This window comes from Heterocephalus glaber, unplaced genomic scaffold (assembly GCF_053883595.1).
Source record: "Heterocephalus glaber isolate CG9 unplaced genomic scaffold, H.glaber_assembly_v1.0 deba00001497, whole genome shotgun sequence".
NCBI lineage: Eukaryota > Metazoa > Chordata > Mammalia > Rodentia > Bathyergidae > Heterocephalus > Heterocephalus glaber.
In genome coordinates, this window is record NW_028258320.1 from 18,616,460 (window position 1) to 18,643,246 (window position 26,787).

General features: G+C 38.8%; 1 protein-coding gene and 2 pseudogenes across 4 annotated transcripts; 1 reads left to right on the forward strand and 2 right to left on the reverse strand.

Annotated features, from left to right (window-relative positions):
• The first annotated feature begins 1,176 nt into the window (after positions 1-1,176).
• On the forward strand, positions 1,177-1,637 carry LOC147825585 (H/ACA ribonucleoprotein complex subunit 2 pseudogene; annotated as a pseudogene).
• A 164-nt stretch (positions 1,638-1,801) lies between these two features.
• On the reverse strand, positions 1,802-26,463 carry LOC147825586 (G kinase-anchoring protein 1-like). 3 transcript variants are annotated; one of them, XM_087184782.1, is made up of 4 exons: positions 25,086-26,463; positions 23,536-23,571; positions 3,753-3,814; positions 1,802-3,123 (listed from the first exon to the last, which is right to left on the reverse strand). In XM_087184782.1, exons 1-4 carry the CDS (start codon positions 26,031-26,033, stop codon positions 3,081-3,083), a joined length of 1,089 nt encoding a protein of 362 aa, XP_087040908.1. In that variant the 5' UTR covers positions 26,034-26,463; the 3' UTR covers positions 1,802-3,080. The 3 variants fall into 3 exon arrangements, with proteins under 3 accessions (XP_087040908.1, XP_087040906.1, XP_087040907.1); XM_087184780.1 differs by lacking the exons at positions 1,802-3,123; positions 3,753-3,814 and adding an exon at positions 15,136-17,093; XM_087184781.1 differs by lacking the exons at positions 1,802-3,123; positions 3,753-3,814 and adding an exon at positions 17,033-17,214.
• LOC147825587 (ubiquitin carboxyl-terminal hydrolase CYLD pseudogene) lies at positions 6,821-14,983 on the reverse strand (annotated as a pseudogene). Its single transcript, XR_015440327.1, has one exon. The product of XR_015440327.1 is annotated as a ubiquitin carboxyl-terminal hydrolase CYLD pseudogene (transcript).
• Positions 26,464-26,787: the final 324 nt, after the last annotated feature.

A 26,787-nucleotide genomic window follows, 5' to 3' on the forward strand; every position in this document is an offset into this window, starting at 1 on the left:
AAAACTAATTTTTTTAAAGTGCCATAACTTCAGGTTAAGAAAAATGAAAGCCTTCACCATTTGTGAAAATGGAAAAGAGGAAATTTCACTATATATTAAAATTAAATGAACTCCTCCGAGAGGCCTTGAAATTGTCATCAGTTCAGAAAGAAAGATAATTCAAGGGTGTTTCTCCCTCAATCTAGCCTATCCCAAATGGTGCACCCTAAACATTTGGAAGACTATTGACACATGAATCAATTTTTAGTCTTTATGCAGAATAAAAAAGTAAGAAATTGCCTAAAAATGCCTATATTATAATTCAGAGAAGCAAACACAATTTGACTGTCACCATGTTATTTTGAAAGTATCCCCAAAGCTTCCAAGGAAAGTCACATAATCACCAAGACACTGACCCTTCCTGGCAGCTGGGAGAGGAAAAAGGACTGAGGGAACCCAAAGGCTTCTCACAAGGCTCCAAAAGTAACCCCTAAGGAGTCTGAACTGACCCTAACAAGAAAAAGTCTAATTTTTGACCTTTATAAGGGCTACCTCTTCATTCTTAAACATCCAGAAGGAAATTAGGGCCAGAAAACAGAGTAATGGTGATCACACAAAACACAGGTTTATTCTCCACCATCATTATAATAAAAATAGGAGGAGATTAGGTTCCTTGATGACAAGTTGGGGAGATGTGTTTGTCCCTAAACTCTCCCTGTTCTAGTTGGGTAAACACTCAGGACTGCTGGCTGTATTATAGCCCAGCAAAGCAAGCACAATTGAAATAGAGGCCAATGTTAAGAATAAAAGGTTTATGCCCAATGCTTTCAAAGTTTATCAGACTTGTATCACTTTTGGGAGCCACTGTTCTCCTTCATTCTGCTATCAATATTTGGCTCCTGCTTGTTTAACATGATTGTCAAGTGTGCACACTCCAGACGTCACTATTTTCAAGTAAACCTGATGATCCTCCTATGGTTTTCAACTCTTTCCACACTAAGTGCCTACCCTGTCAACAGTTTCCATTTGATATCCAAAGATTGTATCTAGATATGCATAGCTATATCATCTATATATACATATCTTGTAGAAGACAGGAGACTTCAAATTAGTTCTTTTAAAATTAAGGAGGATAGGATTCCCGAGGCGGCGGGCCGCGTGGTTCGCTCTGGGGACGCGGTGGTGATCGCCGCTGCGATGACCAAAGTGAAGGCTGATCCGGATGCGCCGGAGGCTCAGGCGGAGGCGTGCGGCGGCAAGCGCATTTACGGGAGCTGCTGGTCAATCTGAGCCCCATCGCGCAGCCCCTGGCTCCTCGGCGCCTCACGCGGAAGCTGTACAAGTGCATCAAGAAAGCCGTGAAGCAGAAGCAGATCCAGCGCAGGGTGAAGGAGGTTCAGAAATTCGTCAACAAAGGCGAGAAAGGGATCATGGTTTTGGCAGGAGACACGTTACCAGTCGAGGTATACTGCCACCTCCCAGCCATGTGTGAGGACCGGAGTTTGCCCTGTGTCTATATCCCCTCCAAGACGGACCTGGGTGCAGCTGCGGGCTTCAAGCGCCCCACCTGTGTGATAATGGTCAAGGCCCACGAGAAGTACCAGGAGGCCTATGACGAGTGCCTGCAGGAGGTGCAGGCCCTGCCGCCGCCCTTGTGAGGGGCTCGGCAGCAAGCCAGGCACCGGCGGAAGCTGCTGGGCTGGGCGCTCAGGCTCACAGCACCTCCCCGATTCCGTGGGGCACGTGCTCTTCCCAGCCAGCTTCAGCAAGGGTTTCTTGATGGTAGAGCCAGAGTCTTCTCCATCAGTGCCATTTCCTGTTGCGTTTAAATGAAGACAGTTAAAGAGTGTGGGGTGGAAGTAAATGCTAAGACTGACATCTGAGGACATCTCACTATGAAGCCCAGGCTGGCCTTGAACTCCATCCTCCTGCTTCAGCCTCTCCAGAGTGCTGGATTTACAGATGTGTGCAGCCACACCCAGCTCCCGATGGGATTTTTGAAAGAGCTCAGAGGCTGACTGCCATTCCCTCCTTGAGGGAGGCCTAGAGATGCATGTGTCAGCACCCTACCCATCGCCCTCTGGCCTCTGTCACCAGGGGCTTATTGCAGATCTAACAAAAACACTCAGTGTCCTATTAGGTTCCTTCAGAGAATGTCCCAGATAACCTTAAAGTAATCTAAATCACAAGTGAACTTCAATCCTTCCTGTCTACTCTGAGTCTCAAGCACATTAGAATAATTTTAAAATGCAGTCTTGCAAAAATATGGTCATTTCTTGCTGATTTTGTGCTTCTTTTCAATTTGTCAACTATGCTGTAATTTCTCTGTGCTTTATGTATGGCAGCAGATGATCAAGATAATAAAAGGTAAAATAAAGGAACTAGGCTAATTAATATTAAATTAATAAAGTTTTGAAAGATAAATAAGTTTATATAAACTGTCATTTGATTTTTCTGTAAGATAAACTCCACACTTTTCTGTCTCTTCTCTCGTCCTTTAACCTCTCAGTATTTTACTGCTAATAACTAATTTCTTGTGAAACTACCTTTACCCCTTTCATTTCCTAGAGTCATTAAAAGGAATGCATTTAACCTACACTTGAAATACTATAAAATGCTTCAAGTATCAGAAGTAATTTAATTTTAACACATGTATCAAATCAAATATTCAAAATCATGTGTGCGTTTATTTGTTATGTTCTATTCTTTCCTTATCTTGCAAGAAGAAAGATTCATTGAAGAAATTGGAAACTTTATGCCTTTCATAGAAAGGCAAAAGAAGAAATTTCTATGTACTTTTGAAACATCTGACAATTTAACAGTGAAGTTTTGCAGCATGGCCAACAGTCTCAAGATGTATCGGCTTGAACAACGTTGTTAATTTTGTTCCTGATTGATCTGCTTAGTTTTTCTCCTCCTGGTCCAACTCTGCTGATTTTAGCTGGGCTCGCTCTTGGGTTCCTTATGAAAGGAGGCAGAATACACAACCCCAAAATATGCTGCTCTGCCATGAGAATTACTTTGAACTAAAGGCTTTAGAAAAAACAGCAGGCACTCTTCAAGGAGTCTTCAAGTATCCTCTACCATTCACTGAAGCAGAATTATATACCTGTTCTGGCTCGCTTCTTTTCCTGTGTGATTAAGCTTTAGCCAAAGAAGTGTACATGGAAACAATTGATTCCATCTCAGTAAGAAACTTGGAGTCCTTGCTTGGTTATACAATTGTTTTTTCCTAGCTTTCTTGGTCCAAAATGACCCAAATAAGGGCAATTCCTTTTTTTAAGCCTGAGATACAGCAAACATAAATCAAAATTAAACTACCAAATAATGGCAAACTTTTTTACATTAAAATTTTTATTTTACCTGAAAGAGGGTGTGGAGGGAGAGGGGGAACAAGAACTGAAATGTGTTATGTGCATGTACCAATTCCCTACAATGAATGTTATGGTTGCTAATTACATGTAATGAGAGTTCAAAAAGAAATAAAAAAGTTTTTCCATGTGGAAATTGATTGTAATAGCTGAATAACTTAAACTCGGATGATTCATTCATGCTTCTTTTGTGCACAACCAAAGCACTTATATAAATTTGAAATAAATGAGGCCCACATAATATGTGATTATGTACAGAAGGTCCATAGATAATTAGTTGCCTTGACCTATCTATAACTTCATGAACTAAGACTTGACTCTATTTGCCAGCCTAGACAACAACATTTTTCAATGCTCCTATTTTCTACCATTTTTAGAAATTATTACATAAACACAACATACTCAGAGTCTTCCGGTTTCTGCAACCTGGACATTCTGTCCAGAAAAGCACATGCATGCACAATCTGTAAAGACAAAATGGAGTGTAATTCAGTCATTTAATGGCATTAGCCTGAAGTGAACTAATAGCAGAGTAACATTTACACACATAGATTGGAATCTGACAGGTTGGTTTTGAAACTTGCTTCTCAATACAGTATATAAACTTTAGCAGTTTAATTCTTTTTCTGATTTATCTTACCATCCTGTAAATGGGAATAAAGCTAGCATCTAAAGACAACTATTGAATTAATAAAGATGAGGTCAAGTAATACACATACACGCTTAACAGAGTCCACAGCACCTAGAAAATGCTGAAAAAATAACAGGTTTGGTGTTTTTTTAATTATTTATACAACTGAGTAAATAATGCTCTTGGGCCAAGAGACAGCCTTCCTAGGATCTCTTGTTGGCCAACTTGATGTCTACCTCTGTGGCTCTGTCATAAATTATTCCTTAATGATTACAAGGCAGACTAACTAGCTACAGAAATGCTGTTCTGTCTCCTTGTCGAATACATCAAATTGTTGTTGCAATAGGAACATGCAATAATAGTGGAAGAGGGCCTGTTACATAGTGCTGCGGTGGGGTGTCCCTTGAAAGCCTCATGTGTTTGAAAAGTGATAGGATGGTGGGAGCCCTATGTTCATCACCTCCTCCCTTCCCTCCCTGCTTCCTGGCTCCATGACATGCACAGCTTTCCTTCACAGCAGCTCTTTCCCCTACGCCAGTTCTACACTTGGGCCAGACAACTATGGACTTAGAATTTCTGAAGTCTGAGTCAAAATAAACCTCTTCTCCTTACATTGTGGATTTTTGGGTATTTTTGTACCAGTAAAAAAGAAAATAAAACACATAAGGAGGCTCTGGTAAGCTTTCCTAATATCCTTACTATCACTGATGATGTTCGTTACTGTGATAGATCATCCTGTAGGTTAAGAGGCCTTCTTTCATTAAATACATTAATGAAATCATTTATTGTAAAATCTTTATGTAAGAGTCTGTATGGTATTTTACCCTGAAGATTATTTGGTAATGTCTGATATGAAAGTGTAGATTTGAATTTCAATTCTCATTCGGGACCTTTCTCTTATATGTGGTATCATTCATGAAAAGATCTATAAAATTATATGTTGATTACAGTGTTTTGCACTTCCCGCAAATTGGTGCTACTTTTCATAGTATGGTGTGTGTGCATGTGTGTGCATGTACATATGTGTGTGTTAATATTCCTGTGTTTGAAAGTATACTTAAGAATTGTTAGCTTAAAAAAGATCAGATTGTTTCCTGAACTTTTAATTACAAGATGCATTTTGTCAAGATAAATCAAATAATTCTTCAGTTTTCAGTTTCTTTAGTCACATTTCCTCATTACCATAATTATAAAAATGGACATAATTGGAATGAAATATACAATATATAACAAACTTAAGTGGCACAAACAGAATTTTTGACATTTCTTGTTACATCATTCCTTAATAAATCTCTTCTAGCCCGTATCCCTCATCTTGGTAAATTCCTCTTCTATGTTTCTATATACTCAGGAAATCTTAGGAACCATTCTAGAATCCATACTTTGTTTGCCTTTTGACATATGTCTTTGTCAAGTCTTGGAATATAACTTTCTAAATAGTTAAAACATATTCTGAGTCCAGCCACTTTGCTCTACCTTCTTAAAAAATTTCTTTAGTTCACAGGATAATTTCTTTCTTGAAGTACTGAAAAACAACCTGATTTTTCCTTTCTTCTTGGCTTTTTAATACAGTATCAAATTAATATTTGGAGTGACTTTTATTAAAAATAGTAAAGTAAATCATGCTATCCCATAGCCCAACATCTCCCTCTATCTCTCCATAATCCTTACAATTCAAATCTGAATTGTCTATCAGGCCCCTGCCGCCTGGTCTGTCCTCTGGCAGTGCCTGTGAACTCAGGTTGCATAGCACTGCCCTGGTTCACAGGGTGTGGCCTCCCAACGCACTGCTGCTGTCCTCAAGGAAGCCTTTGCAGTGCCGTGAGGACTCTGACTCCAGATGTTCACAAAACTGGCGTTGTCTCATTGTTTGGCCCTAAATCATAGGCTGGCTTTAAAAAAGGAGAATCTTCCTAAGTCAAGCTACAGAATCTTATACCTTAAATACTTACTGTGTAATATATTTCATTACTACTTTCTTACTACACTTACTTTAAACTTTTTATCCAGTTACTGGATCACTATTAAATTTCTGTCTCTGTGTAACAAAGTACAGAGACTTTATTGTCTGTGATTCTTCCTGTCAATCAGTGAGTGGTACAGTCCTTGCTGAATGTATGAAAGTTTCCATAGAATTGGTGAATCACACTAATTGTTTATTTTTTTCTTTTGTGGAAAAAATAGTTAGATTTCTGGGTTGGTATGCCACTTTCTAAATAGGTCACCATGTAAAAACTTCCAAATTCAAAGACACCTGTGGCATTTTTTAATATAATACGAAGAAAGGCATGAGCCTAGAATTCCCTTTACATACAAATAAAGTGCAAATATAAAAAAGCTTCACTTTTATATTTTCATTTACTCTTCAACAAGTGAACAATACTTCATCAATAATTACTAATAGCTATTTGATAAATATAATTTCCATATGGTATTTTGCGAAATCAAGAGACTACTGTATGTTTAGAAATTAGAACTACTCTACAATGCTTTCAGATTATTTTCCAACTATATGTGCACATTCTCTAAGTGAAGAAAGGTATAGAAAATCAGCATTTTTCAACATTAAGGTTTTAAAATTCTTGACTAATGGCACAATCTAATTATAAAATTATTACATTTTGATATTAACCTCATTTGTTTCAGGTGATACCATAAGGCTGCATATACATGGATCAACAAGCAGAAGCATATGAAAACAAACTTATCAGAATGGTTTGCAGCATCTTCTTAAGTGCAACAATTATGGAGAAAACAGTTAAAAAACTGTTAAACACTAATAAATGAAGAACAGAATTATGATGTAAATATTTGTGAATTATATGCTTTAATATACCAAAGTATTTAATCCAAAATGTAAGCGTGTTTAATATTCAGGAAAGTGAAATCATTCATTAGATGGTGTATTGTCACCTACATTGAAATTGGTTATTGTTATGAAAATCAGCTTGTTCAGCTATCAAGTATTTCTGAATTTCATTGCCTTGGTTGTAAAATAGAGGTATGCCTTACATTTTTATAGCTGTCCTCATGACTACCATTATTTTTGTTTCTGTGACCTCTCCCTCTGGATTGATTGTTTGGCCTTCCTATAATGAATTGTTCTTTTTACACTTCCAATTGTACTCCAACTATTTGTGCTGTTCATTTGAATTTTCAATTCTTATGTTGTCTGCAGTCCTTGCATAGATTTCCACTTCCGTTTCATCACGGTTTGTGTTCTCCATGTTGCATAAGAGACAAAATAGGATATTAAAGCTGACATGGTCATTTATCACCGATTTGACTAGACTTTGGACTATTTAATGTAGACAAAAACATTAAAAAAGCCCAGAGACTGACACATTACTGTTTTTTAATATAATGATAATTGCATTACATCAAGATTTCATACATGGCAAAATATGGGTAATGATCAAAAGTTTCCAAATGTATATACTTGCTACATGTTAAGGTCAAAATATAAGTTAAGGATTTGGTTTTTTTCCTTTTGAATTTACATTAAATGTTTTTTTAAAGGCTGTAACATGAAAAAAGAAGAACACAACACAGATTATATTATGATGACCAAGATGGTGTTCTACATGACAGAAATCAAAACAAAACAAATGTATACAGTAAATATACCAGTGCTGAACACAGTACTTGAAATTTAACCCAAGCTGCATATGCATAAAATGATCTGACTACAGGATTATGCAAAATAAAATTTTTTAGAATACCAGAATATCATCCATTTGGACTATAAAGTGACTTAGTCCCCTAAAGAGGATTCTGAGACAATTTCTGTATGACATGAAAAGAACTGACATAACACTTCAATACTACAAAAATAATTGAAAACATATTTGTAATGCAGTTCTCTATAAAATGTACAGTTAATCTTACTACTTAAAAAACTGAAAAGCAAAAGACCACCTTGAATAATGCTGAAAACCTCAACAAAGAAAAATGCTCATCATTTGGATATCATTGGCAGAAAACTGATAAGATTTTGTTGAGGGGAACAAGGAAGGTATCTAATGAAGTCATTCATGTAAAATTTGTTCAAAAATGTTCATAAAGTTGTAAATTTCTGCTTGTAACATCTTAAACACACTTTCTACTATTTAACTGGAGGACAAAAGAATATCTTGAAGAAAGTGTTTCTCAAAATGAGGTTCAAAAGTCCAAAAGAGTTCTAATGTGGGCTCAATAATAAACATGGTAAACAAACACCCTGGGTGATTATTCTACACTCTGAAATGCCCTATGGAAAAGAGCAACACTTAAAAGCAAGATCCTAAACATATATCTGACATGTTAGAATTCTCTATAAGTTTATGTTGTGAATAAATTCTGCTTTTTGTTTTAAAACAAGTCCCAGGCATTAAGAGAAACGTACACACCTTGGAAATGAAGAGGAGAATGTCTGTAAACATTTTCCTTTGATGTTTTCATTAGTTTCAAACTAAATTATATGAAGAAAAGACAATACAGGAGTAAAAGCTTTGGGGCATCTAAAAATGGTTAAAAGATAATTTCTTAGGGCCAGGGATTTAGCTCAGTGGTTTCACCACCTGCTGCGGAAGCGCAAGGACCTGAGTTCGATCCCCGGTACCAAAAAAAAAAAAAGATAATTTCTTAAATGTTTATAAATTTTAAATCATTCTGAATTTAAAACTAGATCATTAAGTAAAATTAGGATGCTATATATTATCCTTCTGTTTTAGTATCATTTTTATGCCAAGGACGTGAAAGGTAACCATCATCACCTAAATGTAAATAAGTTATAATGGTACAATCTGAGTTTAATTTAATTTTAATGATCTAGTTTTAAATTTAGAATAATTTAAAATTTATAAACTTTTTTTTGTTGTTGTTACCAGGAATTGAACTCGGGTCCTTGAGATTGTGCAGCAGGCAGCAAAACCACTGAGCTAAATCCCCAGCCCTATAAACATTTAATAAATTATCTTTTAATCTTTTTCAGATGCCCCATTTCATGAGAACTATTACCTTTCCAAAGCTTGTGGTCATATATTGTATTTTCTTCATATAAAAAAGATACAAGTATATGTTTTTATTCACAATTGTTGGTATTTTTTTGGATTTTCCTAAAGATTACATAAATTGGCACCAAAAGGTGGTCAGTTTCAAAAGTGTAGTTGGAGAGAAACTAGCATAGGTAAGATATTTTACTGAAAAGACAAATTGTTTTCTTGTATCATAAGCAAAAAGAAAAAATATTAGGCATTATGTCCCACTCAACAAATGGAATGTACATACAAGTGTGGTTAAAAGCGATTGCCTCATTGTTATTTAAATCAGTTCATAAAAATCTAATCTATGAACAAAAAGTTCGATATTCTCTACTACAGACTATAAGAATCAAGTAGTACATCTAAATATCGCTTCAAAACAATAAATTAAAATTACCTTCCTGACATCTCTGAAATGGTTAATTCTATCTAGGCTGGTAACAAGTTTTTCCAAGCATTAAATGGGAACATAAGGAAAATGCATAGTTGAAAAATGGGGATCAGACCCCTTCTTCACACATCATAAGATGTTTGATGTACTCAAAACCTGCAAATTCATATCCATCAAGCTCCCTCACGACATCATTATCATCTGGGGTCAGCTGGACAGGTTCATTAGTAAATTCAGGATCAAAGTTGTCCAAACCGAATCGCTCAGAGATATTTGAGGGGTTTTGTTTTGGTTTTTTTTCCAGAAAGAAGAAATATTTATTTATATTTTCAGTGGCCTAAAAGAGGTTTTAAACTGTCACAGTTAAAGTTTTATGCTTCCAAAAATATCATATAATCAATGCAGTTAACTTAAAGCTTCAGGTATTAATTAACTTCATTTAGACTTCTTAAAAAACCAACACAAACATACTTTCTAGAGTGCAAAATGCTTATTAAATACTTCGGTAACACAAAAGCAATTGGTTTTGAAGCACAGCAATCCTTTTCTGAATTGCCACCACACAAAGATACCCATTGCCGGCACCAGAACTGCCAGCTCCAGGCGATTACAACACTGAGATTTTTGCGTTCAGTCTCTTCACCTCTTAGGATGACTCATTACTTGTATAAGCTCATGGTGGGACTCTGATACATGCACATATATGCATCGCAAAGAAGTTGGCGAGCACAGCCTTGGATTCTCCTGGAGTCCAAGGAGTGTAGGTGCTCGGGAGACATCTTCAGGTACTCGCCCACTTCCGGGCAGGGGGTCACCTGGGGAATGTTGAAGCCATTCTGACCACCATCCCAGTCGGCCATACAGTCAAAGAAGAGCCAGGCAGAATCGTCCTTCCCATACTTCACAAATGCAACATAATGGCTCGTTTCTACGCAGAGAACAGCAAACAACTCCATCTTCTGGCAGGGGATGCAGCCATGTCTCCGGTCCCAGTCAGGCAAATCTTTGGGGAGTGACACTGGGTTATATTTATGATTCAACCTCTTGGGATGAAGGTGGACTTGAGTGTTGCGGGTTTTACAAAACCGCTCGATCTTTCCAGCTGAGATGTCCGCATCATCATACCGCTCTCTACGCTCATACATGGCGAGCCCTCCGCAGATCCGGCACTGCCTGGGAGTATCTTCAAGTAAATCTGTTATATTTAATTCCAAAGAAGGAAAAATTTTTTTAAATAATTTAAAGTCTTTTCCAAATCGAGGCATCTGAATAATCAGACACGATGGTGCCTCTGCAAATTTCAGGTTACTGTAGATAAACGACCATTCTAATAACTGTTGAATTGTAGGAACTCCAACTTCCTTGTTTTTTTCAATGAAAATTTGATGGAAGTAACAATCTTGTACTTTTTGACCTGCTGATCTTATTTTTAACAATGGTTCTACCCTTAAAATGTGGTGAAACAGGATATTTAAGAATTCTTCAGGATCTTTTTCTTCACAGGTAAATCCTGATCCAGGTTCAACTTTTTCAAGTATTTTCCTCAGTTTCATAATTTTTGTGGCACATACATATCCATATATTCTCAGAGGATTAACAATTTCTGTCCTCAGTAGTTCTTGTGTTTCGCTGTAATACTCTGCATCATTCTTTTCTTTGGGTCTAAGTAATACAGTGTCCAGAACAGAACTAAAAGCAAATAAGCAAAATAAGGTTGAATCTAAGTAACAAGAATTGTAATATCCCTGGATCCCTTTATTTTTTCCAATCATTATTTCCAAACCTTCTTTTTCCATTTTTGGTGGGATGTTTTCTTCTACCACTTCACTTAAATAGCCTCCAAATTCTAAGGATCTGCAACACTCAATCTGATTGGAGACAGGCTGCAGGAGCTCAAACCTAGAGTCTGGCCTGCAGCTCTTCAGTTTCACGAACAGCGCTGTCTTCGGGGCACAGGTGAAATATCGAGTGCCCCTGAAGGTTCCATCTGTGCAGCCTGCGAATTCATCCTCCAGTTCCAGTCCAGCTAGAACTTCATTGAGCCCCGGTGGCTGACCAATCCAGCGGATGACCCCATAAAAAACAGGATTCTCCTTCACTTCAGCCAGTGAGCCCACTTCCAGGCCATGTGACCCATTTAAGGTATAAAATAATTCAGATCTATTTCTATTTCCAGGGTCGGAGGTAGATTCTGTAGCCTTTGGTTTATCACGGCTGGATGAATCTTTGTCCCCAACACCTTGTGAAATAAAGGGAAGTTTGGGAGGCCTCCTTTCCTGTGTCATGCTATCTGAGATGATATCATTGATGTGCAAGAGAATTGTATTTTCAACACTTGCAAAACCACAAAGCTGTACTCCATCAAACTTTCCATCCCAGTTGCCAATGGGGTTATCCATGTCCACACCAACAAAATATCCTAAGCTCTCTTTTCCTGGCAAAACATCACAGAATATAACTGTTCCAGATTCTATAGTTTTTCCAACCTTCAAAGAAACTCTGGAGTTTATTTCCAAAGGGGGGAGTTTGAATCTGCTACCTGAGATATTTGGTTTAAATGGAGGCACCACCTGCTTTTGTTCCATCATGTCCCAGTCCACATTTTGGAAGAATGGATGCTCCTGAATATCACCAAAGCCCCTGTGAGGATGACAACCCAGTCGTTCTTGGGGGTATTTGTTTAGAAAATCCTTTTTCACGGCTTTCACTGCATACATACAATTTGATTCTTTCTCTTGGACTAACAGTACTTTCCCATAACTTCCCCTGCCAATCACTCGGAGCAAATCAAAGTCCTCAACACCTAAGCCAGATGAAGCTTTGCCACTTTCCCTGGTGTTCCCCGCCTCATTCTCTTCATCAACTTGTTCTAAAGCCTCACGAGTTGAAAGGTTATGTGGGATTGCTGTGTGTGCAGGGTCTGAAGCCATGGGTGATGGCTCGACTGGCATCGTGGGCTCTGATGGTAAAGAACACTGCCCACATTCAATTGAGATATGTTTGCGGCACTTCTTGTGAACTGCGAGTTTACAGTCGGTGCACTTATACATCTGGTGGCCAAGTCCCCCTACACAGTCTGTGCAGACAGCACAGTGAGCTCTCCTGCTGAAGCGTTTGGCCTGAAAAGTGTGGCCATTCACATAATACAGCTTTCTCCAGCAGCCTGCAGCTCTGTGGCGGATGGATTTCTCTGCTCCTGGACAAGGCGCTTTAGGATGTTCTGGTATACAAGGAGATGAATGAATTAAGAGCTCAGAATCTTTCTTTAGCTTAGAAACCCCAACGGCCTCTTCTAACTCCAACTGAGGTGACACAGTGTCCGGGTCTCCTCCCTCCTCTACCCAGTGTGTGGTGAAAAGATGTTTATTGTCCAAACACCACACATCTCCATCTTTATCACACAGGCCCTCGAAGGGGATGGAATTCTCAAGTGATCTTGTCATGATGTCCCTTCCCAAAATCAGGGCTGATCGGGTAGAGGTGTGGGTGGTGGAGGTGCCTGGGAAGACGGGACCATAGACGGGTTGGCTGCCCAGGGAAACAGGCAGGCAGAGCTCAGAGAACGAGAGTGGCCTGACTGTCTGCAGGGACCACACTGGCCAGAATCCTGCAAGGCTCTTTGTGAAGTTGTTTCCAATAGTGCCGGCCAGGCCTGGACGGATGGACACCAGGCTTCTCAGTGTCTCTCGGAGGATGGTGGCTGTGACTTTGGTCTCCCTCCCTGGACTTTGACTCTCTAGGTTTCCTGTGCCTGGCTCTGGGGAGGCCTTCCCAGAGCTACTGGGTGTTTCTGGGCCTGGTGATACTTGCCCCATGCTCTTCCCAGTTTCTGTGCCATTGGTATTTTGGCCTAGGGAGACTTCACCAGGGTACCTTGATTTTGGTAGGTCACTGGTGGTCACTCCCGGGGAGACCATCCCTGGGGTGTCTGTGACAGTCGTCCGGCTGCTGCAGCATGGCCTGTGGCATCTGGATGGAGTCAGCCATCTTCTTAATCTTTCACAGATACTTTCTCTACCTGGGGCCTTGAGGCTGCGGCCTCTCAAAGTGGAGAAGCAGCTCAGCATGTTCGCTGTTGACCGGCTCTGGCCAAGTGAGCTTGGGAGATGGCAGTTACAAGATTGTGACACCTGTTAGCAAGGGTTCCGAGTTCTGTTTGGAGATGTTGCCAAGGAAGTGACCTCATGTCTTGGGGTTCCATCACCTGAGTCTCCATGTAATAGAAAAGCCTATAGCCCTGTAGGGATAGAGACCCCTAGGCAGGGAGAGATGAGCCCCTCCCCAAAGGACTTCAGATAGCTCGCGGAACAGGCTTAACCACCCGTAAAAAGCTGACAGTCTGCTGAGGATACACCTCCTCTTCATGCTGTACCCTGCAAAGCTTGGTCTGCTAAGATCAAAAGGAAAAAGAACCTTGGCCCTAAGATGTAAAAGGCCCCTGAAAAGACCCTTCCTTGTTGTCCCTAGTAATGAGCTAAGTTAATCATTAACCAATCAAGTAGGGGCGCCCTCAGCCCAGAGGCAGGATAGGCCCCCAACTACTACAAAACCAGCATCTTGAGACCCCCCTGCAACGGTGGCTCTGTTTCAGGCACCCCTGCCTGTCTCTCTGTGAGAAGGCAGCTATACTCTTGCATGGTTGCTCAATAAAAGTACAACTTTGCTTCTATGCTTTTGGTCTCTATCTGGTTCTTCTACAACCTTCTGTGTCGTCGGAAGAGTCAGGCCCGGGACTGTGGGGACTCTTCCCCTGTCTCCGCCCATGACAACCATTTTTTCTTCATACTAAATAAATCAGTGGCCACTTATTTTGTTATTTTTATCTAAGTACCTATGAATTTTTTTTCTATTTCTCATCTAGCTGTTAGCTTTTCACTTTTGCATTACTGGGGCTTGTACTCTGCATCTCCTCAGTGAACTATATCCTCAGACATTTTACTCCAGATACCCACTAAGGGTCTCAGTAACTCACCAAATTGGTCGGGCTGGACTCCACCATGTGACCTTCTTACCTCAGCTGTCCAGTGTGCTGGGACTGCAGTCACACACCATCCTGCCTCATTCAGTGTGCAACTACAGTGGTCTGGGGTGCCTTTATTGCAGAGATTTTCTTCACTTTTCCAATGGGCTTCCATTTTCATCAAGGAGCTTGAGAGAGGCCCTCTCTCCGATGCTCACTTCTGCTCTGTCTTCTGGAGCTCAGAACAGTGTCCTTTATGACCCCCTGCACCTCTGTGCTGTGGATCCCAATACTGTCTCAGAGCAGCCACCGGGGTGGGGCAGAGTGGTGCTGCTGGCACCCACACAGCTCACCTCCTCCGCATTGGGGGGGGGCTCTGCTCCTCAAGTTTTTGCTGTTTTGCACTGTGAAGTGCATCTGAGGATTTTATGTGGCTATGGTGTCCCTGGGCCTGCTCTAGAAAGTTATATAACAAATTTCTTCTACATGAGGGTCAACCTGATACCAGCAACATTGAGCTATTGAAATCTTGATTTCAGGATCTGCAAAGAGGTGAACCTGAAGAAGATAGCTTGTACAGGACAGTCCCCTTCGGAGCACTGCTTGTTTACCCTTCATGACTGTGCAGCCGGCTGGGAGCAGCATTTATCAGGAAGAGAGTATCAGGTCACATGTTGTCAGCAAATTGTTGGGTTTTTTTAAGTTCTTTTATTGGTACATTTTAGGTATACAATTTGTTTACATTTATCATTGGGTGTTTGTACCTGTACATGATATCTATCTTGGTTCTTTTTTTTTTTTTCCCCATTACCTGTGCGCCCTTCAGCCCCTCCACCCTTCCCTATTAACATAAATTTCATTTCCATTTTTTTTTCTTTTCTCATAGTTTTCCTTTCCCTCTTTTCCTTTCCCCTTCCCCTCCCTTCAATCCTTCATCTTTGGACCTTTTTTCCTATTTCAAATTATCTATTATTCATTTTAATCATTTTAACCCTTGTTTACACTATCAGTTTCTCACACTAGTGAAACTATTCGGTATTTACATGTGTCCTATTTATTTCACTTAAGAGTATGGCCTCGATATGCATTCATTTAGCTATAAATGACTAGTTTTTCATTCTTTATGGCTGAGTAGTACTCCATTTTATAAAAAAACCCACATTTTCTTTATCCAGTTTCCAGTTGATGGGCACTTGGGCTGCTTCCAAGCTTTAGCTATTACAAACTGTGCCGCTATGAACATGGGCGCACATATATCACTGTGGTATGATTCTTTTAATTCTTTTGGGAAGATACCCAGCAGGGGAATAGCTGGGTCAAATAGAACCTCTAGTCCTATTTCTTTGAGGTATCTCCATACTGACTTCCAGAGTGGTTGCACCAGTCTACACTCCCACCAGCAATGGAGAAGGGTTCCTTTCTCCCCACAACCCCACCAGCATTTGTTAGTTGTTGATTTCTTGATAGCAGCCATTCTTTCTGGGGTGAGGTGGAATCTCAGTGTTGTTTTCATCTGCATCTCTCGAATGACCAGTGATGTTGAACATTTTTTCATATATTTGTTTGCTGCTTTTACTTCCTTGTCTGAGAAATGTCTGTTCATTTCAGATACCCATTTTTGAACTGGGTCTTTGAATTTGGGGGGTCTGATTTTTTTCAATTCTTTATATATTCTAGATAGTAGTCCTTTGAGGTACAGCTGCTAAAAATTTTTTCCCATATTGTAGGTTGTCTGTTAGCTCTGTTGGTGGTTTCTCTTGCAGTGCAGAAGCTTTTTAATAAGATGAGATCCCAGTTGTTGATTCTTTCTGCTACTTCCTGTGCTGCTGAGGTTTTGTTCATGAAGTCTTTTCCTATGCCTATGTCTTCAAGAGTTCTACTTAACTTATCTTCCAGCAAGTTTAGTGTTTCTGTCTTAATATTTAGATCTTTAATCCACTTCGATCTTAGTTTAGTTCATGGTGATAGGTATGGGTCTAGTTTCAATCTCTGAGTTGCCAGCAAATTGTTAACTGCTTCCAGATGTGGTGGAGGATGCTTGTAATCCCAGCACCAGGAGACTGAGTAAATGCATTTGAAGTCAGCCTCAGCTACATACTGTGTTCAAGGCCAGCCCAAACTACATAGCAAGATCCTGTGCCTGGGGCAGGTGTGGCTTCCGCACCTCCATCACAGGGGCTCTCCGATGTCCAAGAGGAGGCAGCACAGCTTGTTGTCTTCCCCTCACTTCCAGATCCTGATGTCTTCACAGAAATCAGCATCCTGGTTCAATTATCACTGCATAATGAACCATCTCAGAATATAAAGACTTCAAATATCTTCAATACTAGGGACCATGAGTCTGGTTGCATCGTGGCTTCTTCAGCTGACCCTGCCTGCATCATTCTTGGAGCAACACTCCGTTAATGGACATTCTCAGTAGTATGCCTTGAAAGAACATCTACAAGACTGATGGATACCATCGCTGCTGTGCATGATGAGAGACACAAATCTTTCTCGCTGAGATCAGAAATATGGCAAAGATTTCTCTTCTCACAATTTTTCTTCAATATCACAGTAGAAATTGTAGCTGTGCCTCTGAGCCGAGCCCAGCAGCTGCTGGACGCCGAGGCCTAAGCACCTGTGTGGGGTGGCAGGAGTGCCATGGACTCCCGCTGCAGCCAGTGTGTTCATCGGTGGGCCAGTACCTTCCGGTGAATGGCTGGCATTCGTTGGCCCCTCTCAGCCATGACTCCAGTCCCTAAAAGTCAAGAACAAAAAGCTGGAGGAGGGTGTAGAGCCCAGCGGCCCCAGTGGCAGTAAAGAAGTGACTGAGACAGAGGGTGCTGGATGAGCTCAAGTGCTACTACCATGGCTTCCAACTGCTGTGGGAAAGTTAAGGTTTGGTAACTTGATAATTACAGTAGAACATTGGTTCACGGACTTAATTCTTTCCACAATTTTGGTTGCAAACCAAATTGGCTGTAAACCAAATCAAATTCAGTGCTTAGGTTCAATGTTGACCTTAAGTTTACATCTCTATACATAATTAATTACTTTCTTCTATGTGGTGCTTTCAGTCAAGTTGGAGGAGATAGCATTTATCCCTTAGAAAAATCTAGAAAAGTTTACTGTTCAATAGGGACTTATCCAGGATATTTTCCTTAAAAGGTTTAACTCCTTGAATATGGAGGGGCTTTTATTTTATTATTATTTTTTGGTACCGGGTATCAAACTCGGGTCCTTGTGCTTGCGCAGCAGACGGCAAAACCACTGAGCTAAATCGCCGACTGGAGGGGCTTTTATTAATTTGAAAAACATGTTTAAATATCCTTCTAGAAACTATTTCTTTAAAAATTATACTATTAGGGCCGGGGATTTAACTCAGTGGTTCCAGCTTGTGCTTCACAAGCAAAAGGTCCAGAGTTCGATCCCCAGTCACACACACAAAAAGCCTCAAAAAAAATTTATACTATGATTGGTTGTTGTAGTACACATCTGTAATTCCAGCACTCAGAAAGCTGAAGCAAATGGGTCATGAGTTTGAGGCCAGCCTGGGAAACAGTGAATTTCAGGCTGTCCTGGAATACACAGTGAGAGCCTTCTCACAAAACTAAAAAGAGAAACAATTACATCCCAGGACTTCATTAGCCTGGTCTTCCTACAATTGAGTAAAACACCATATTAACAGAACCAAGGACATTTGAATAGATGCAGAAAAATCATTTGACAAATTCCAACACTCATTCATGATAAAAAAAAAAACCCTACAGAAAATTGGAATAGATGATCTTTATCTCAATCTAATAAAAGCCATCTATGAAAAATCAACAGCCAATATTATACTAAATGGTCAAAAACTGTCTTCACTCCAAAATCAAGAACAAGACAAGCATGTCCACTATCACCACTTCTAATCAACACAGTTCTGGAAACATTAGCCAGAGCAATTAGACAAAAGAAAGAAATAAAAGTAATAAAGATGGGAAAGGAGAAGGTAAATTATCATTATTTGCAGATGACTGAATATTCTACATTGAAGGCCTCCAAAATTCCACCAAAAGACTTCTAGATTTAATAATCAAATTCAATAGCATGGTGAGATACAGAGTCAACACTCAAAACTCAATAGCACTCCTTTACAAAAATAAACTCACTGAGAGAGAAATTAGGGGAATCCCAATAGCATCAAAATGATAAGGTACACCATCCCTCACACACACACCACTAACATTTACAAATACGATTATGAAGTTTAAATAAACTTAGGAGGTTGTAGGTCGCAGTAATTTTTACCCCTCCCATAGACTGTTTAAAATTACATCTTGCCTCAGCTGTTGCTGTCTCTTTCATAAATGTTCATTCATCAAGGAGCATCCTACCTCTGGGTAGAAGTTACACTATTACTTCCCAGTTTTGCTACTAGGATAGTTCTCTCTTCCCTGCTTTATTTAGGGAAAACTTGGTGAAGAAACTAGTTCTGCTTTCCACATAAAGAAAACTTTCCAACTCCTTTTCCTCCTGACCCCTTCAAATTAAAGCCATTAGTTATTTTAGGAACTTTTTCATGGGCTCAGGTAGCAGCTGCCCTTTTAACATTTGTGGAATTAGTGTGTATATAAGCCATTCTTCCTGTAATCAAACAGTCTTCACGGCACCTTTCAACCTTGATTCAGCAAGGACTTAACAGCACATGGGGATCGATTTACACTGTGTGACATATGGGCTGTAAATCAGTTGCCACATTTTCTGAGCTTTGCAGCTTGATAAACTCTGAAGACTAGAAAAAGAAAAATTAGAAGGTTTTATAATAAAATTTTGTACAATATCTTCAGAATTTTTTGTTGTGAAAATTGTGTTAATGGCTTTAATGACATGTTGGAATTTTCCTAGGGTGATGAATCTCTAAATTTGCATTATAACAAATGAATTTACAAAATACATTAAAAATATTTTTATTGGAGAAAATGCATGGAGTTGTTGCTATGTTCCATTTTGTAATAATAATACATAAAAACTATGACTACGATGCCCACCAGGCGCCCATGGAGCCAAACGGGCACCTGCAACAACAGAGCCCTCCCCCCCTCCACCTCTGGCCTCTTGGCTGTGCAGCTACCTGGTTACACACTACAGAGGCACAGGGGACATAAAGGCCATTATCCTGAGCTGCAGGAATGAACAAGAGAGAGAGGGCCTCTCTCAGCCTCCCTGATGAAAACTGAAGCCCACTGGAAAAGGGAAGAGAATCTCTGCAATAAAGGCACCCCAGACCATTGTACTTGGTAAATTGGAGGGATCATCACCTCCCATCGGAACCTGGACTATCTTCAGGAGAAAGGCAGCTGGAACCTGCAATAGAACCTCACACACTTCAATCCTGCAGGACAGGGAGCTCAACTTGGGACTTGTAACCAGAAACCAGCCTGAATCTCATGGGTCTGGGACTGTCTTACTGAGACTCATTGACTTATAACTGCACACGTCTGCCAACATTGTCTATTGTGACAGCAGAGACACACCCTGAAGGAGTCCCTTCATTTTTATCTTTTATTTGTTATTTTCAAAATTACCACTTTTTTTTTGCTTATTTTTAATTTTTTTCTTCTTTTTGTACTCTTTTAAAATTTTTATTTATGCATGAATAGAAAAAAACAGATATTATATCTTCACATCATTAATTTCTTTAGAGAGTGTAGTAGAATCTTAATAAATAGTAGGTGAAGGACCTGAGTTCGATCCCCAGTACCAAAAAAAAAAAAAATAAATAAATAAAATAAAATAGTAGGTATTATACATATAATTTCCCAGTGACATGAATGTCCTCTATTTGCAAGCATTATATAAGGCACGTCATTTTCTTGCACATTAGAACAATAACTTAAAATAGACTTTGACCATAGCTTAGATAATTCCAATGGTTAGAATCTATCTCATTAAAAATAGAAAAAGTGGGACTGAAACCTTTTAATCTGAGTTGACTTTTATTTGTGGAAAGTTAAACAGATATACTCAGGGTTTTTTCTTTTCATTTTTTCTGTAAAACCTCTCTTTTAAGACCAAATATAGGAAGAAGGCAGAATTAAAGGAAGGAGAAAAATAACTATATCAACTAAGTTATAAAACATTTTAAAAAATTGAATGCAGAATATCTTTAACATTCAGAAGTGAGCATGGCGGGCCGGGGATTTAGCTCAGTGGTTTGGGTGCCTGCCTTGAAAGCGCAAGGTCCTGAGTTCGATCCCCAGTACCAAAAACAGAAGTAAGCATGGCAGGTTTTTCTCACAAAATATTTTATAAACCTACATAAGATATTCAACTGTGGGCCGGGGATTTAGCTCAGTGGTTTCGCCGCCTGCTACGCAAGCTCAAAGACCCGAGTTCGATCCCTGGTACCAAAAAAAAAAAAAGATATTCAACTGTACCAGCTCCTTTCAACACTGGTGATAATGAGGAAATATGGTGGGGCCTCGAATGCACTCTAGAGAGAGAGATGAAAATATCCTACTATCGTTACTGTACCATCTGAACAAACCCAGTGTCATTTTTATTACTTCTATCAATGTGCCAGAATGTCAAAAAATTACAGTTAAATGATGTTGAAATTCTTTCACTCATTTACAGAGAGACAAAATATTCTATAGAAAGTTTTAAGTAGGAGAATGATGGGAAAGGGAAAGGGAAATGCTACATTCCTTTCTGTCTTTTATGAGAAAAGAGAGGAAATTATTCTAAATGTTTGCCATGTTAAGTATTACCTAGCAATTTGAAATAGGAAGTTGAAAATATCAATCTTTGTGTTGATTCAGATTATCTATTTTCTTATGATTCTGCTAGGATTCATTAAAACTCTGTTTTACTTCTACTATTTTCTGCATCAAATAAACCTTGGTTAGTGTACTAAATGCATCTATACGTTAGCTGGCTTAAAAATGGCAATGCTAAGAATAATTTTACTCATTATTTATAACACCTCCCCACTCAACCTACTTCCTAGTGAGCAGAAGTGTGAAAAATAATTTGGAATATGGATTCTAAGGTCAAATAGATACTGGCTAGAATACAATATTTTCTGACTTTTAGCTATATAATTTTATGTGAGTTTCTTTTCTAAGTTTCAATTTATTCACATTAAAAATTAGAATACGGGGCTGGGGATTTAGCTCAGTGGTTCTGGCACCTGCTGCACAAGCGCAAGGTCCAGAGTTCAATCCCCGGTACCAAAAAAAAAAACCCCAAAAAACCAAAAAAAACCCCACAAAAATTAGAATACTAAAAACTTTACCGTAGTCTTTTTTTTTTTTTTTTTTTGGTACCGGGGATCAAACTCGGGTCCTTGCACTTACGCAGCAGGCAACAAAACCACTGAGCTAAATCCCCGCCCCAAGTCTTCTTTTTTTTTAATAATACTTCTGAGAACAGTGTTTATTTCATTGTATGTACCAACAAAATATTAGATATTACTTAGTTTTTATTGCCAGCATCACCATTATTACGGGTTCAAAATGAATACTGAAATCACACACACTATCCCAGCAAGATTTTAAATCATAGTAAACAATACAAAGCCAATGATGATAAAAGATCTGAGGCATGCAGCTATATAGATATGTTTCTTAATCCCACAGACATTGAATATAAAATCAGGGTCTGCTATTTTTATGCTTGTATCTAGATGTCCGTCCCACTAAGCCTCATGCACTCATAGGTGGGGCTTTTTGGAGGTGGCTGAATCTAGGGTATGTCAATATGTATTATGGGTTTGTGGTAACTAAATTAATTAACCACTCGGTTTAGCATAGTTCAGGGTGTCAATAATGGGAAGGCCCACCTATGGTGTGAATAGCACCAACCAGTGAACTTATAGCCTAAATGAAATAAAAGGGAAATGATGATTCACTGCTTGCTGCCTCCTGCCTGCCCTGCCATGGACTGTTTCTCCTCTGCCATGCTCTTCAGGCATGCTGCTCTGCTTGGAGCCAGCTGACCATGGACTGAAACCTCTACAAACTGTGAGCTGTAATAAACTTTTCCTCTTTTAACTTGTGAGTGTTGGATATTTTGCCCCAGCAACGAGAAAATAAATAAGACAGATTTATAGCCCAGACTAGGCTCAGACTTGTTATGTAGCCTAGGCTGGCCTCAATACTAAGGCTTCCTATTTCAAACTCCAGAATGCTGTGATTACAAGCACATTCCACTATATCAACCAAAAAATCTTCCTAAGATCAATATATACCTGCAATGCAGATGTTGTCATATTATAAGTCTGGAATTCCTATATACAAACCATACTATACCAGAAGATTTCAAAATCCATAACTTTGCTGTATTTATTATCTCTGTGATAAAACTTTTATTCCCTAGTGCTACTTAGCTCTTTTTTAACACATTATTTTAACTACTATATCCAAAGAACAGTAGTTCTTATTCAATCGATCGGTTCCAAGTGATCTGCAAGTATGAACTCCTGAATTGAATGCAAATTATTGGACACTAAATTAGGCTACATTGCATCCCAGCATCAGACATGCCCTCCTATAGCTCATTTTTTAAATTTTTCACAGATATCAATGAAAAATGTATTAGTCCAACAATACCACCAATATACCTTAAACAGTATCAGCATTCCCTTGTTAGACTAAACATTAATACACTTAACTTGAAATTGAAGGTTCTACAAAATTTGAATTTTAGCTACCCAAACAATCATACTTTCTCCTTTCTTAAAATATATCTTCTTCCCCTTGCCAAGAGGCATTATTTCTGCTGTCTTTTTGCCAAAATATTGGCTCTCTCCCTAAATACACATAGGTCATCATCCAGATTTCTATTACATCATCTTTTCTTCATCTCCTTAAATAAGGGAAATACTTCCATCATACACTTTACATTACTGTGTAGTCTCTATTGTAGCTTTTACAATAATTTAAAATTTATTTATATACATATTAAACTGATTAACTCCCACCTCCTATACCTTACTACAATCTTCTTTTTGGAAAGTTTTTGATCTCCATCCATTCATCTTTGAATTATTACTGTTTAGTAGAATGTCTAGCAGGATAGATAATACACTTGCTAAATAAGTACATGAATAGAGAAATGAAGAAGAAAGTTAAAAACCATATTTCACTATCCTGTATTCTCTATGAAGGCAGAAGATTGGGGATGAAGATGTAGCTCAGAGATAGAGTACTTACATAGCAAGTGTGTGGTCCTGGGTTCAATCCCCTGAACTATAAATAGAAAGATTTTTCTGATCAATTTTGAAGTCTTAATTATCTTGTTCCAACTCTAATACACAAAAATGAATCAATAACTTTTTGTTCAATAAAGGCATAAATAAAATTTAGCACAATGCTGACAAAAGAGTAAGCTCAGTAAATCATAGTTAATATTGATATTACTATCATTATTATTTACATTATTACTTATGTGCTTGAGGTAAAGTTTTATGCAGCAGTACATTTTATTTAATATATATATAAAGTCAGCTTTCACAGTGTTGAGACAAAATACCTGACACCTAAGCCAGGCATGGTGGTGCATGCCTGTAGTCCCAGCACTCGGGAGGCTGAGGAAGGAGGATCTCCCTGAGTTGAAGCCAGCCTGCAGTACATAGTAAGTTTGAGGCCAGCCTAAACTACATAGTGAGACACTGTCTTAAAAAAAAACAAAAAAAACTTGGCACCTACAACTTAAAAAAGACAGAATTTTATTTGGCTCCAGGTTTCAGTGGTTTCAGTCTATTGTTGGCTGGCTTGAAGGCAGAAAAATCACCATGGAGCAAAGCTGCTCAACTCATTGTGTCCAAAAAGCAAGAAAAAAGCTCTAGAGAGGAAGGAGCCAAGTATGCCAAGCTATACTTCCATGACACACCTAGAACCTCCAGAAGTATTACTAATCTAGCCATCTTCCAAGCCCATCAAATTAACAATCAAGATTTGCTGTCACAATACATGAAAAAATTAGAAAATGCTACAATTTATACTTGGCTTTAAATAGGAATTTTAAAATATTTTAAAAATGAGATTATAATCTTAGCATTTGATGGTATTTTTCACCATTTCAAATCCAAGCTTAGTGTATTTATTAAGTTAATTAATTGCATCAAAATATGAACATAACATTTCTTTGCCCACTTAAAAAAACTATTCAAAGGGGCAGGTGAAGGTTCACAAAACTGAGATAGTCTTCTATTCCATAAATACATATTATAATGTATCTTAGGTATAAACTTTCATTTTGATGTTAACTCCCCCAGTGAATAAATACTATCAGAGAGTAAACTGAAAAGCTTATAGAACTCTATAACTCTATAATAGTTTTAAGACACCCACAGTAGCTAATAGAGTTGTAGAATTTTTTTTTGAACAGTAAAGTAAATTTATTGAATGATGAAAAATTAAAGTGACAAGACGTATGGATAGTAAACAATAATCATTAAGTTCTACTGGAATTCTAATTTTTTCTTTTCACTTTTAAGCCAAAAAACATAAATTTATAGACTATTAGCTAATTGCTTGTTGTTCCTTCAACAAAATTGCATAGTCTAGCAGCTGCACAACATTAAATATCTACATTTTTGAAAAGCCCTGAAAGTTTAATTTTTGTGTTGACTTCAAAGGCTGCACTGGTCAGATTCAGAGTTACTTTTTCCTTTTCTGCCACCCTGGTACTTGGCTAATTCTGCTTGTAATACTTTCACTTCATATCTTTCTTGTTCTAATGTACCATGAAGTGAAGTTACCTGTACAGTTAGCTCATTCTTGATACTTTGTGATTCATCAACTTGCAGAAGTATTTCTACTTTATCTTTCATTTCACCTTCCTGAAGCATTTTCAGTAACTGTGGATTTCTTGCCTTTACTTCTTTATATTTTGCCTCCCACTGAGTGATCACATTTTTCAGCTTCTGGATTTCAGCATCTTTCCTTTCAAGTTCCAACTTTAGTCTTTCAATTCTTCCATCTTTAAGAACCACTTCCTTGTGTTCATGAGCTGTACAGTTATCTGTTCCATTATATTCTGTGAGCTGTTCTCTTTTTTTCTCTAATAAGAATTTTATGAACATCATCTTCCAATCTATTGAAGAATCCTCCATCATGTGATATAAAGTCTGAGAAGAACTCAATTCCTCAGGCTTTTTACTAATGTGATCTTCAGATTGGAAATCTTTTAGTGATACCATGAGAGGTTTATCTCTTACTTGATTCTTTCTTTTATCTTTTTTAATGCATAACCTTTGAATGAGTTGAAGCATTTTCAGTATTTTGTGCTCTTCATATTCTAATTTACTTAGCAATAATGCCTTCTCAAGATCAGCTTCAAACATTTCAGATGTCAGCTGTTCATCTCTTTGTCTCCATTCTTGCCAGTTTTCTTCTCGTGAATCCTTCTGCACAGGGTTTGACAATGGAAGGTCCTGAAAAGCATTACAAATGGCATGAGAGGATTTCTGGGGAATCTTCTTAAAAGCAAGATTCCTAAGCTCATTTGTTTCACTCTGTTGCTGTTCTTTCTTTTTTCTTCTTTTTTTCTCATTTGTAGCTGATTTGCTTCCCATAGTTTGAGACTTTGCAGTATTCCGGCCTTTCCCTTTTCCAGGCTCAGAATCAGAACCACTGCCACTATCTACTTGTAAAAGGGCAAAACGAGAGGCTGTAGGGGGAACAGAACTAAGTACTGCTGAGGCCATGGTACAGATTTTTCTTTTCAAATGCTTCTGTCACGAATAATTCCTTAACCCCAAGAATCACAGCTGTCCTCAACTGCAGACACCCAGTAGATAATATTTCCTCATTCCCAAAAGACAGCCCAATTCAACCGCAGGGTGTGACCGATGCTCCAAAACTTACTCGCAACTACACACTGGAAGACCAGGGGCGGGCGCTACCCAGCCCCGGCAGCAGCTGCTTCAAACTGGGCCTTCGCTCGGCCTCGTCCTCCCCAGCAGGCAGCCACTCGGGGCGTTGGGACTCGGCGGGTCAGGAGGCGCCCGGAGGGCTCACGGGGGCGCGGGGCGCGGGGCGCGGGGCGCAGGGCGCGGACTTCGGGCCGCGGGCGAGGGCGGGCAGAGCGCGGCGGGAGCGAGCCAGAGGCGAGGCCAAGTTGTGGAATTTTTAAAAATTCTAGTACCTTATTATGAGGGCCTGGGAAATACACAGATGTAAGGTTTTAGTCAAAAGAATTAAGAATTGAAGCAAGAAACTAAATGAAGTCTATAAGTAACTTTTGTGTTATGCAGTGATGCCTATGAAAAACTAAAATTACTTGGGGGAAAAACAACACTAGCAATTGATGAAATTAAAATCTACTTATTTTACAAAATCTTATTTCTTATTGTTTTGCTTGATCAACTCTTTTGCCTACCTTTTTCCCTTAAGAAACAAAAAACTCCATTTTGACATGAGACCCAATTGAACAATTAAACACCAACATTAATAAAGTAA

Coding starts and splice junctions, on each gene's coding strand:
- LOC147825586 (XM_087184780.1), bottom strand. CDS start 26,033: ATGGCCTCAGCAGTACTTAGTTCTGTTCCCCCTACAGCCTCTCGTTTT. Junction 23,572..25,085: donor AGAATGAGCTAACTGTACAG/GTAACTTCACTT, acceptor TTCTATTTATAG/TTCAGGGGATTGAACCCAGG. Junction 17,094..23,535: donor CAGGACCACACACTTGCTAT/GTAAGTACTCTA, acceptor CTTGACTTTTAG/GGACTGGAGTCATGGCTGAG.